This window comes from Sciurus carolinensis, chromosome 2 (genome assembly GCF_902686445.1).
Source record: "Sciurus carolinensis chromosome 2, mSciCar1.2, whole genome shotgun sequence".
Lineage (NCBI taxonomy): Eukaryota > Metazoa > Chordata > Mammalia > Rodentia > Sciuridae > Sciurus > Sciurus carolinensis.
In genome coordinates, this window is record NC_062214.1 from 9,327,889 (window position 1) to 9,340,484 (window position 12,596).

Below are 12,596 nucleotides of genomic sequence, written 5' to 3' on the forward strand. Positions count from 1 at the left end.
TCTCAGTCATTGATGGCACATCTATAAAATAAATATTTCAGGCTGAAAATCATGTTGTGAACATTTAATGAGGTGGAAAAGATGACCAAAGTTATTTAGGTACAAGAAAGTGGGCAATTGGGCGTCACTGTAGCATGAGCCTAAATAAACAAGATGTTCCTGGGCTCTAGTTCCAGGTGTTAGGAAGACTAAATAAAATAATGCAAAGGTACAATGCTGTTCAAAAGGTGAAGCCTTTAAATTAATGTCAGCCAAGAGAATCTTTTGTGTCAAAGAAAGCACACATACACCAAAAAAAAAAATAACAATCATCATAAAATATGCAGGAAAATGAGCAGTTGGTCACAGATTGACATGTGTCAGTGAGGTTCAGATTAAGCTGCTGTGACAGAGAAACCCAAAAACCAGCTCAAGCAAGACAGGGGTTTGTGAGTCTGTCACATAACCATCCAGGGGTAAGCGTAGGTGTCCCCTCTGTCCTACGAGGTCACACAGGGACAGAAGTCCTGTCATTAGCTGCATTGCCCCACCATCTGCTGCCCCCACGTGCCCGCACCTGCTACTCACCGGGTGTCTCAGTTACAGTTGGTGATAAGGAGGAAAGTGGAAGGAGGCAAAGGCCAGCCCTTCCTTTCCTGAAAGGGACACAGGACTTTGTCGCCATTGCCTTTACAGAAACTTTGTCACAGGACCACTCCTAGCTGCAAGCTGAGCTGGGAAATGTCACTTCCAGCTGGTCAGCCATGACTGTTTCAAATTTTAGGGTTTGACTATTGTGAAAAGAAAAAAGAGAATGACAATGGGCTGTCCCCTGTGTCACACAGCCATGCTCTCAATTTTTACTTTGGTTGCCTCTGTTACTAATTAATAAGGAATTCTCATTCATCTCGGAAAGAAGTTAGAAATTTCCAAAAAACAAAATAGAAGAAGAAACTGCCCCTCTCACTCCCCGTTAGCGCTTGTCCATCATCCAACTGGCGGTGGGGATTTTCCAGATCTCTTTAGGGAGCTGCACGGTCCTCTCTTCCGAGTGGCAGGAAATAAGCTGTTTGTTCTTTCGTCTTGCTCCCTGCCGCCCTGGTGCGCGAAGGAGACAAACCCCACAAGTGTGAGACCTGCGGCAAGTGCTTCAGCCGGAAGGATAAGCTGAAGACGCACACGCGCTGCCACACGGGCGTGAAGCCCTACAAGTGCAAGACGTGCGACTACGCGGCGGCCGACAGCAGCAGCCTCAACAAGCACCTGCGAATCCACTCGGACGAGCGCCCCTTCAAGTGCCAGATCTGCCCCTACGCCAGCCGCAACTCCAGCCAGCTCACCGTCCACCTGCGCTCCCACACCGGTAAGTGCGCCGCACCCTGGGTGCGCCTCGCCTCCCGCGCGGGCAGCGTTGGGCCCCGCAGGGCCCCGCAGAGCCTTTGGTCACAAAGGACGGGAGAGGCAAGGAAAGGCGAGGTGTCCGATCCTTCCGCTGTTGCCGTTTTGTTTTTCTTCGGCCTAGAAGAGCCTTTCACAGTCAAATAGGGGAATCGTCAAGTTTACAACTTTACATATATTTTTCTATAACTGTATGACCCTAACTTATTTGCAAATCAAGTGTGATATTGAGGTGTGCTACATGAAATAGAGATATAAGCAATGGATATTTAATAAAATTCTGCTTTATGGCCAGGCATTTTGATGATGTTTAAATTTTCCTCTGATGAGTTCAGCATGGGGCAACTGGATCCTAAGCACACAGCAAGGGCCGGGGTGTGTCCCAGTGGTAGAACGCTGGCCTAGCCTGGGTGAGGCCCTGGGTTCCATTCCAGCACTGCAGATGCCAACACACACACACACACAGAGCAAAGTCAACGGTAAATGACTCAACAAATTGTGTTTTTCTTTTGGGGTGTGTATAAGCTAGCTGTTGATACAATGATGCTGCATAACAACCACTACCCAATCTCAGTGGCTTAATATAGTAAATACTCATTGATCAGGTACTTCAGGTCAGCAGGGGGTTGCTGTTGACGTTGGCTCAGCCTAACCATGTGTACAGAGAAGGCAGTGTCCACAGAGCTTGGCTGGGGGTCTGCTGGCTGCGGGCTCCTGACTGTCCACTGGCCTTGGCTGGGGTGGCCTGACTGTGCTCCATGCATCTCTGATCCTCTTCCAGGGACTGTGGGCTGACCTCACAGTGATGGCAGAGGTACAACAAGCAAGCAGTCCCTGCTGGGTGAGGCCCTTTCAAGCCTCTCTTTACACAAGTCTACTTATGTCACATTGGCTACAGCAAGTCACATGGTTGGCTCTGGTGTCAGGGATGAGCTCACCCACAGTAAGAGGTGACCATAAGATTACATGGCCAAGGTCAGGAATGTAAGGAGAGTGAACCCTTTATTGCAAACGCACTCCACCTTCATCCCCAACATCATTCACATCTCTCTCACAGGTAAAATGCATCCACAACCCCCAAAGACCCCACAAATCTCATCCTGCCTTAGGATCAGACTCGAAGGCCAGGGTTGTGTGGTCTCCAGCAGGTCAGGCTATGGTTCCACTTGATCCAGAAAGAGCCAAAGAGAAGTCCTGTCCCACACACCCAGTGGTGGAGCCTCCAGGACAGCCTCCATCATCCTGCCGTTTGGGAGGGGACAATTGGGAGACCCCAGCACCCAGTGGTCCACAGCATTTCTGAAACCCCTCTGGGCAGCTGTTCCCAGGACCCCCCATTCAGGAGACGGGGCAGGTTTCCAGATGAGGCCTGGGGTTCACCGCCCTGCTTCTTCCCTCTGTGCGCTGAATCATCCTTCCCACTTGTGGTAAAGATCGGAAAACATCCTTTGGGGAGCTTGCTCAGCCTGCTTCCTGCCTACCGAAAGCTGGGGGTCTTTTTACGTTTGGGGCTGGTCTAGGCTGGTGACAGTTTTGCTGGTAGAGCCATCTTAAAAACTTGGCGAATTTCCTGTGTACCTGTATGCCAAAAGCCACACACCTCTTCCGGAGGCTGACTGTGCACTCGGCTGCAGGGCTTCCTTCTTCAATGGTCCCCAGGTGCTGGGAAGCCTTCTGTCCGGCTGAGAGAACTACTTGGAACCAGCTTAATTCCACTGGAGATTTTAGCAGAATCTTCCATCCATACCCTTCATTTCTCATTCGTCTTCACTCTGAGATCGGTTCCCCAAACAGGGTCTTCATCTTACTTTGAAAATCTGGTTGGAGATGAGGAACTATACCCGGCAAATTCCTAATTTTCTATATTCCTTCTCGATTCTGCTTTAGACAGCGTTCAGCTCTTTTTTAAGCTTTTCTTCCTCCTAGTGCCTGATGGTGTGCAGCTTCTAAACACTTCCACTGTTCTGAGGAGAACTTCTCTCTTTCTGAAGCCCCAGACTCACGTGCCTTCTGTCTTCTATGTTACCACAGGTGGCAGTTTCCCCAAACATTTGCCATGAAACGCCTGCCATTCAAAGTGAACTGCCCTCTTTCCCGCCTCCACCCGCAAATCAGTCCCCAGACCAGTGCTCTGCATTTGGGTCCTCTGCCTTGGCAGCACCCCGTTTCTAGATACTAATATCCATATTGTGTTTGTCACAGTAATGCAGCATAATCAAAAAAAAACTCCACCAAACCTTTGTAGATAAGGCAATCTGCCTTTCCGTTGACATCTTCAGGACCAGCTGGAAACCACCAGGTAACAATTGACCTTGACAGGACTCACAGGTCCGAGAACTTGCTGGCCATCAGCTGGTTGGCCACTACCCTGGGCTGGGGTAATTCAGCTCTGCACTACATGTCTGATGTCCTGGGACCAGAGGACCAGGCCAGGCCTGACCACCTCATGGTAAAGACTGAGACACAAGCAAGCGAGCCCCTGTGAGGCCACGTCAAGCCACTCTTTCTGCCACGTGTACTTAGCATACCATTGACCAAACCCAGTGACGTGGTTGAGCCTGCTGCGGAGGTAATGGGTGCTGCCCCCCGTGGGAAAGGGCACGTAATCACACACACAGCAGAGGCCACGGCCACAGGGCGGGAGGTGGGCAGGGGGCTTAGGGACACTCGCACCAACTATTTAAGCAAGCTAAGACATTAGCATAACTCATGCCCCACTGATTTTCTTCAGTATTCTCCCTCAGCCTAAGTTAGAGAAGCTCAAGGACTCATTTGTGAAAGTGGTTCATTGTAACTTACAAAGATGAACTTACCACTTAGAGCAGTATCTTTAAATTGGTCTAGAAAAGGTATGCTTTCTAAAAATATAGGTGTATGCCATTTCTGCATTTTCTCCATGGAATGTTCATTTTCTGTTTTAAGAATCTGTGACACTTGTGAGGTTGTAAATTAGTAGGATTCTGTTTTTACCTTTGAGTTGATTCAATGTACTAAATCATCAGTCATTTCAGTAGCAGCTTAAATTCAAAAAGATCTGCCAGCTTAAACATATCAGTCCCTTCTTCATTCAGCAACATTCCTTAAGCCCCACTGTATGCCAGAGCCTGTGGGGATCCTGTAGTAGGTAGGAACAGTCATTGGCTTTGAAGAGCTGACGGTTCAGTGGGCCTATATGACCAGTACATCTCATTGAAGAAGTAAATTTTTGGTTCAAAATGCAATGACAAAAGGGTTTAGACCTTTGCTTTTCAGGTCAGAAAATACTGTTAAGCTCTGCAACTTACCTCTGACACATGCTTCTCTGGTTTTTCTGGGTTTCGGTTCTTCTGATTGTTCAAGAAATGAAATGACTGTCATAGTCATTTGGGCAGGGAGGTATCTAGAAATCCTAGTAGAACATCCTAAGCAAGGGTTCTTACTCACGATTCATGAATAGAATTTAGGAGGTAAGCCCATGAACTTGAATGTAAAAACATTACCACTTCATTTTTAGAACCTTCACTGAAAGTAATTGTGTCCTTCAACTGTGAAAACAGGCAGTCTGATAACAGAGCACATGAACTCATTGCCAGTAGAAATCACAGATGATTTTATCACAGTCCTGCATCTGGATTAAAATCTCTTCTGCACACTTTTCTATTTAGAAGTTACTGTCGTTATGAGACCCGCCGCTCGATCTTGTTATTTCATACATTGATAAAGCATACACGTGGCCACATCACAAAATTTTTTCTTTTAACATTTTCAGTAACTATTTCAATCTAGTCAATCTCTTGGGTCTTCCTATAGCTTTTTATTTTAATCTATTTTGTGCATGTAAAATATTGTTAGAGGGGTTGTATAGGCTTCACTAAACTGCCAAAAGGGGGCGATGGCCTTAAAAGGTTCAGAACAACACTTGAAGGCAGAAAAGACAAATTTTTTCAGAAAAAGTAACTGTCTTAGACTTTGCAGGCCATGTGGTGTCTGTCAAGCTGCTACCCTCTGCATTGGACTGTGAAAGTAACCAAGGGTATACAAATGGGTGTGACTGTGTTCCAATAAAACTTTATTGACAAAAACAGGCTGTGGGCAGCATTTGGCCCACAGGCTGTGACTGGTCATTGCTTGTTCTAGAGGTCAGTGTGTATGATCTTGCTATTTGTTCATGCAGAGCATTGTTTAGGTTTAGGCTTTTCAGTTTTCTAGAAGCATGTTAAATTGCTCCCTGCCACCTCTAATTGAATTTATTAAGCAGCTCATGATGATGTCGCAGGCTCTATACCAAAAAGCTGGAACATAATCCCAGTCTTTTGAGTATATAGCCTTAGGAAGCATGGGTTAAATGAACAGCTACTTACTTGGCTCCGGAATCAGTCTGGGTTGGAATCCAAGCCCTGCCACAGACCACTCACTGGGTGACCACGAACAAATTATGTAGTCTCTCTGGGTCTCAGGCCTATCTGTACAATAGTATTAGAACTGATATTAATAATAGTGCCCAAAAAATAAAATATAATAAATACTAGCCCCCATCCCATGGGATGTTACCATTGAAGTGAGGCCACTGGTGGAGTGCTCAGCAGTATCTGCCATCCCAGAAGGAATCAAAGACTATTAGCTGCTGTCATTTCATTTGCTTAAGCAATATTGAAATGAAGGGTCACCGATTTGCTTGAATTCTCAGTGCCTTAGATAATTTGGATTTGGCATTCATTGAGTAAATAAATTTTAAAAATCGTGTCCATCCAGATGTTTGCAATTTCACTTTCCCTACTCATCTTTCAGCAGATACGATTTTTTTTTTCTTTGAAAAATCAAGCAGCTGGATTCTGTAACTTCACAAGTAAAGAACGCAGCTGGCAATGTGGGATAAATAAACTTTGTGCAATAAACTTGTCTCTATTAATAAAAATCTGCATGAAATATAAGCTGGTGCTTCCGTCACTATAAAAAGAGTGTCCTCGGATGAATGCAGCACGGAACTGACCCATTTGGAAATGTGTTGTTGAACCTATTACAACATGTAACTCAATCAGAATCAACGGATTATGCAAAATATGCAACTGTGAGCCATTAACTAGCAAAGTGGGTGCAGTAACTATATGAGGATAGCTTGATTGTTTTAAAGAATATAAAGGAGTGTGTTCACAAATCTTTTTTGGGACTATGATCTAGCTCTTTTCCAACTCCCATTTTGCTTCTGGGCTTTCTAAGGGCGGTAGTGTCCAAAGCCCATGGTGGTGGTTCAGGTTCTGGGGAAGAAGAAAAGCCCGGCCCTCCTCCCTCCTCCCAGGGGCTGCTGGGAGCTGCAGTTAGAAGGTCACCTCCCGCCCGCCTTGGTATAAGCGAGTTTCTGGTGTGTGCTGCGGGGGGCTCCTCTGTGGTTGTTGCCTGCCTGTTCTTATGGAAACTCACCTTGTGTTGACAGGGGACGCCCCCCTTCCAGTGCTGGCTCTGTAGCGCCAAGTTCAAAATCAGCTCGGACTTGAAAAGGCACATGCGCGTGCACTCGGGGGAGAAGCCTTTCAAGTGCGAGTTCTGCAATGTCCGCTGCACCATGAAGGGGAACCTCAAGTCGCACATCCGCATCAAGCACAGCGGGAATAACTTCAAGTGTCCGCACTGCGACTTCCTGGGTGACAGCAAAGCCACCCTCCGGAAGCACAGCCGCGTGCACCAGTCGGAGCACCCCGAGAAGTGCTCGGAGTGCAGCTACTCGTGTTCCAGCAAGGCGGCCCTGCGCATCCATGAGCGCATCCACTGCACCGACCGGCCCTTCAAGTGCAACTACTGCAGCTTCGACACCAAGCAGCCCAGCAACCTGAGCAAGCACATGAAGAAGTTCCACGGGGACATGGTCAAGACCGAGGCCTTGGAGAGGAAGGAGTCCGGCAGGCAGAGCAGCCGGCAGGTGGCCAAGCTGGATGCCAAAAAGACTTTTCACTGCGACATATGCGACGCCTCGTTCATGCGGGAGGATTCGCTCCGAAGCCACAAGAGGCAGCACAGTGAGTACAACGAGAATAAGAACTCCGATGTGACCGTCCTCCAGTTTCAGATCGACCCCGGCAAGCAGCCCGCTGCACCCCTCACGGTCGGGCACCTCCAGGTGCCCCTCCAGCCCAGCCAGGTGCCCCAGTTCAGCGAGGGAAGAGTCAAAATCATCGTGGGGCATCAAGTGCCCCAGACAAACACCATCGTGCAGGCCGCTGCGGCCGCAGTCAACATCGTCCCACCTGCCCTGGTGGCCCAGAGCCCGGAGGAGCTCCCCGAGAACAGCCGGCTGCAGATCCTGCGCCAGGTCAGTCTGATCGCCCCTCCTCAGTCCTCCGGATGTCCGAGCGAGGCAGGCGCCATGAGCCAGCCGGCCGTCCTGCTGACCACCCATGACCAGACCGACGGGGCCACGCTGCACCAGACTCTGATCCCCACGGCCGCCGCCGGGCCCCCGGAAGCCCCCGGCAACCAGACGTTCATCGCCAGCTCGGGCATCACGTGCACTGACTTCGAAGGCCTTAATGCTCTGATTCAGGAGGGCGCCGCCGAGGTGACAGTGGTGAGCGATGGGGGCCAGAGCATCGCCGTGGCCACCACGGCGCCACCCATATTCTCCTCCTCTTCGCAGCAAGAGCTGCCCAAGCAGACATACTCCATCATCCAAGGGGCTACGCACCCGGCTTTGCTGTGTCCGGCCGATTCCATACCAGATTAGTACTGGAAACGCAAGGCCCGGGCGGGGGACAGAAATCATGAGTAGTAGTCTGTGGTTGCTCTTGATGTTTTTAAGGCTTGTCGTGACTGCCTCCTGTAATAAATTGTATTTTGTACTTCTTACTGTAATTTTTTAACACTGTAACTACTTTGAGACCACCTCCGAATGGCCGCGTTCTATGGTAGAATCTTAAGTGTTACCAAGATGATTCCAATTAGGAATTGGAATTAAATGGGTTAAGTAGTGGATACATTTATTTGCTTCCAAGTTGATTCTCCAATTGTAATAAAGGCTCTTTTCCATCTCGTCCAATTTGTGTAGTAGATGGTACTTCCTAGCCTCTCTTAAGCTCCATTCTGAAATATCTCCCAGAATTTGGGGTATTAGTGTATTACATGGATACAAATTGATTGGCCTGAAGGACCATTTTCTACATAATGTTACATGGATACTTGAAAAGAAAAACAATGTTAAGTGCTAATGCACAGAAAAGGAATGGTTCTCTAATAAATTGATACCTGGTTAAAATATACTGAATGTTAATGCTTCTTAAGAGTCAAGATATGGTTTGGGGCTGAGGGGTGTAAATCATTGGATAATTAAAGAGAACTTGAAGCAGCAAAGGCTTTTAGTTCTCTCATAAATATTGCTCAAACACTTTACCTCCTTCACAATTATATCAAATAAATGCAGTACCTAAAGTGATCCTTTTTTTTTAACTTCAAACTAAAGATCGTGACATTTTTATTTAAACACAAATATGATGCAAGTTCCTACTAAGATTTGACAGGATTTTTCTAGGCCATATTTTGGTTGCGATATCTGTGCAGATCCAGGCTCCAGAGGAGTGGTTTGGAAAAGCACCTAGGTTTTTCCCAAGCATAGGTTATATTGAGAAGAGGGAAATTCAGATTGTATTGTTTTAAATTGAAATACTACTTGATCAGCAGGTGGCGCCAGAGAGAAGCCGGAATTACCCAATTTATACCTAAAATGATCTTCCAGGTTTTAACATCTCTGATTTTCTATGTAGACCAGGATTGTTGAAGGGGGGTGATCACTAGCCTGAAAGAAGTATATTTGATTGTTATGAGTGTACCTAGGTACATTTTTTGCCAAGTTGTCACTTTTATTCTTTCATACTTTATAAACTTGCGTATATGTAGCTCAGTGGCAGAGTGTATGTGTGATGCCCTGGGTCTCATCCCCAGGACTGGGGAAAAAAAAAATTGTCATATGGATCATCTATTTCATTTTCATATGAAGATGTGTTTTCTGGTTTGGGTACAAACAAGCTAGGGAAACAGTGATGTTGGAAATCTTGAGGGTTTGCCCGTTAGAAATGCAGAGTCCCTGCCCTTAGGGAGGGCCATACAGTCAGAGCAAGTTTGTTTCCCTTCTGTCTTGGATCCTTAATATTTGAGCATAATTCTGAAGACTGATTACTTTACCTTTGCCAGTATTTCTTTATTTTCGTGTCAGTATTGGTAGTAGTGAGTTGTTAACTATGATTTTGGTCTGGAAGAGGAATTCCTGCAGTGTACAGTGTTAGACATTTTAGTAATTTTATCTTTGGAATTACCGTGGTCTCCCCTTATCCACAGTTTTGCTTTCTTGCTTTCTGTTACCTATAGCCAACTACAGTCCAAAAATATTAAATGGAAAATTCCACAAATAAGCTCAAAAGTTTTTAAATGCCTTTATTGCAACATGTAGTTATGATTGTTCTTTTTGTTTGTTATTGTAGTAAACAATACTTCCTATGCCTAATTTATAAATTAAACTTCATTGGAGGCTTATGTGTGTAAAAAAGAACAGTATATATAGGGTTTGGTACCATCTGCAATTCAGGCGTTCAAGGAATGCCTTGGAATGTATCCCCAGAGAGTGGGGGAGACTACTGTATTACTTGCAGTTCTTTAGAAAATTACTCAGCTGCCTTTTAACTGCAAAACCGCTATTACAAGCCTGTTCTTTTATCCCCATTGTTCTTTTATCCCCAGAGTGTCCTTTCTTCAACTTTCAAAAGTTGTTTTTTCCTGGTTATAAATATGATGTGTATTCAAGATAGAAAACACCACAAACAGAATAGTATGGGAAAACTGAAGCTACTGATAACCTTCCTACCCACGCGTAAACCTCGTCACCAGTGTGGTGGACATATTCCAGTCTTTTTTTTTTTTTTTTTCCTATGCTTATGCGTGTACATTTTCTACTGCAGTTACGAAGTTGGGTGGAGTTTACTATTTTCTTTTTGCATTCTACGTTTCTTTTCACTTTCTCGTATCTCCACCTGACAGCCACCACGTGTACACACAGGTACACACCCATACCTATGCATATGCATATGCATATTCTGACGTTGTCTTTTTTCATAAAGGACAACAGTACAAGTTGTTCCTTGCAATAAACTGTACACAGATTGCACAAAAACCAAGCTAACAACCACCAGCCTAAGCCTCCCCACCCAAGATCAACGTTCTGTGTTCACATGTGCATGGATTCATATGAAGATATCATCAAAAAGGGCTTTCCTATTTCTATAGTAATTGTATCATGCAATGCATATTTCTCTACATCTTCCCTTGATTATTCCATTTATTGACAGTCCTGTGGGTCAACACAACTAACACTAGTTTATTTGTTTTTTGGTTTGTTGGTTTGTTTTGGCCAAGGGTGGTAGTATGAGTGTCCCGTGCTCTCGCCAACCATCCCCTCATGCATGGGTAGTTAGGTTATTTAGGGGATTTGCCATCACAACCTGCCACAGTCCAACACCCTATATAATTCTTCCAATTCAGTGCCTTTTTTTTTCTTCTTCAAAGATTAGATGCTTAAAAGTGAGTTTCAGTGAGTTTCTGTGGTTTCTGTTTGCATAGATCCCAATTAACTTTCAAAATGGTAGTCTCACCTGCGGAGTGGGCCCAGCCACCAGCAACCCTGCCTGTTAATAGTCTCTTGAAGTTTGTGGCCTGGTGAGCGAACTAGTTATCTGCTCCTTGTGCTTCCCAGCTGGTGTCTGCATCTGCACTTTCTGTGAGGTCTCCTCCAGGCCTGTGGACCACCTGGCCTTTGAACTGACACTTGCCCTTCCTCATTTGTCTCCTTAGCTTATTTGGAAATTGGAGATGTAAACCCATATCTGTGGCATGCTGCTCAGTTTTCTCCCCTCCTGTCACTTGTCTTTTGACTTGCCCTGTGGTGCTGTGGCCAAATAAAAATGACTATTTTTTATGTAATTGGACAATCCATTCTTCCTTTGTGGCTCTTGTATTTTCTTAGAAGTCCCCTCCTCCCCTGTGATGAAGTGGTTTCTTTCCTTAATATTATTTTGCTTGCTCGTTTGGTTTTAGTAGTACCTTACAGCAGCCAAAATTCCTATCTATATTTTTTGGTGTATGGGTTTGGCTGTCCCCTTGCCATAACCATTTGTTGATAGGATTTTCCTTAGAACTCAAATTCTAATTTTGCCTTTGGTGTAGATCAAGTTCCCAAATATACTTGAATCTGTATTTTGTCACACCGATCTTTACATCTTGCTAACATCAAATATTTGCTAGTTAGTTTTAGGAATACCTTGATCTTTTAGACTTACAAATTCTCCCTCTTGCTATTCATTTCCAAAACATTCTTGTGAGTCTTAGATATTCATTCTTTCAAATGAAGTCATTTTATCCAATACCACCTACCCCTCCATGTGCACACACACACACACACACACACACACATACACACACAAACCCTTCAGGGGATTTGGAGTGAATTGCACCAATGTTGCATATGAAAAGAACAATTTATAGCTCAGTGGTGGAGCACTTGCCTAGCACAGGTGAGGCACTGGGTTCGATCTTCAACACCACATAAAAATAAATGGATAAATAAATAAAGGTACTGTGTTCATCTACAATTAAAAAAATTTTTTTAAATGAATGACTTAAAATGATAGATCTCTCACCCAAAAACCTTTGATTCCTGTCATAAACATTATTTAATAAAATGATGTATAATTTTCTTCATACACAGACTATTACCATATGACTTTAGTTTCTCTTTCTATAATTATTATAATTATGAATAGAAATATTTTCTATTTTAAAATAGTTGTTGCAAGCATAAAGAAAAGCTATTTTTATATATTGTCAAACACCATCACCAAAAATTCACATTCTTCAACATGAGGTCATAGAAACTTCTAACCTGTGATAAATATGATTTATGATGCTTATAAAATAGTCGTCTCATGTTTATACTGTTTATTTTGTTTCCTTGTCCCACTGCATTGGCCACTGTTGATATAGTTGGCATCCCTATTGTGTCCTTAATTTTGACATGATTGACATCAACATTTCCCCATTTGATACAATGTACGCTCCTTTGAGTAATGGTTTCTTATAGTTCTCAGGTCATTTTCTTCTTGTCAACATTTCACTTTAGAGTTTTTATCAGGGTGGGCTACTGAATTTTATCAGTATATTTTCAAGTTTTTACCAAATGGGTTTGCACTGAACTACGTGATAGAATTAGT

At 44.6% G+C, this 12,596-nt stretch overlaps 1 protein-coding gene across 2 annotated transcripts in view; it reads left to right on the forward strand.

Moving 5' to 3' along the window:
- The window catches only part of Zfp64 (ZFP64 zinc finger protein), a 79,902-nt gene that overhangs the window by 20,029 nt on the left and 47,277 nt on the right, over positions 1 to 12,596 (forward strand). The window contains exons 5-6 of one of the 2 annotated variants that reach the window (XM_047541503.1): positions 1,091 to 1,362; positions 6,788 to 10,144. In XM_047541503.1, coding sequence (XP_047397459.1) covers positions 1,091 to 1,362; positions 6,788 to 8,071 — 1,556 coding nt within the window. In that variant the 3' untranslated portion in view covers positions 8,072 to 10,144. Of the gene's footprint in view, positions 1 to 1,090; positions 1,363 to 6,787; positions 10,145 to 12,596 lie in introns of those variants that run through there. The other variant, XM_047541502.1, reaches the window with a different exon arrangement.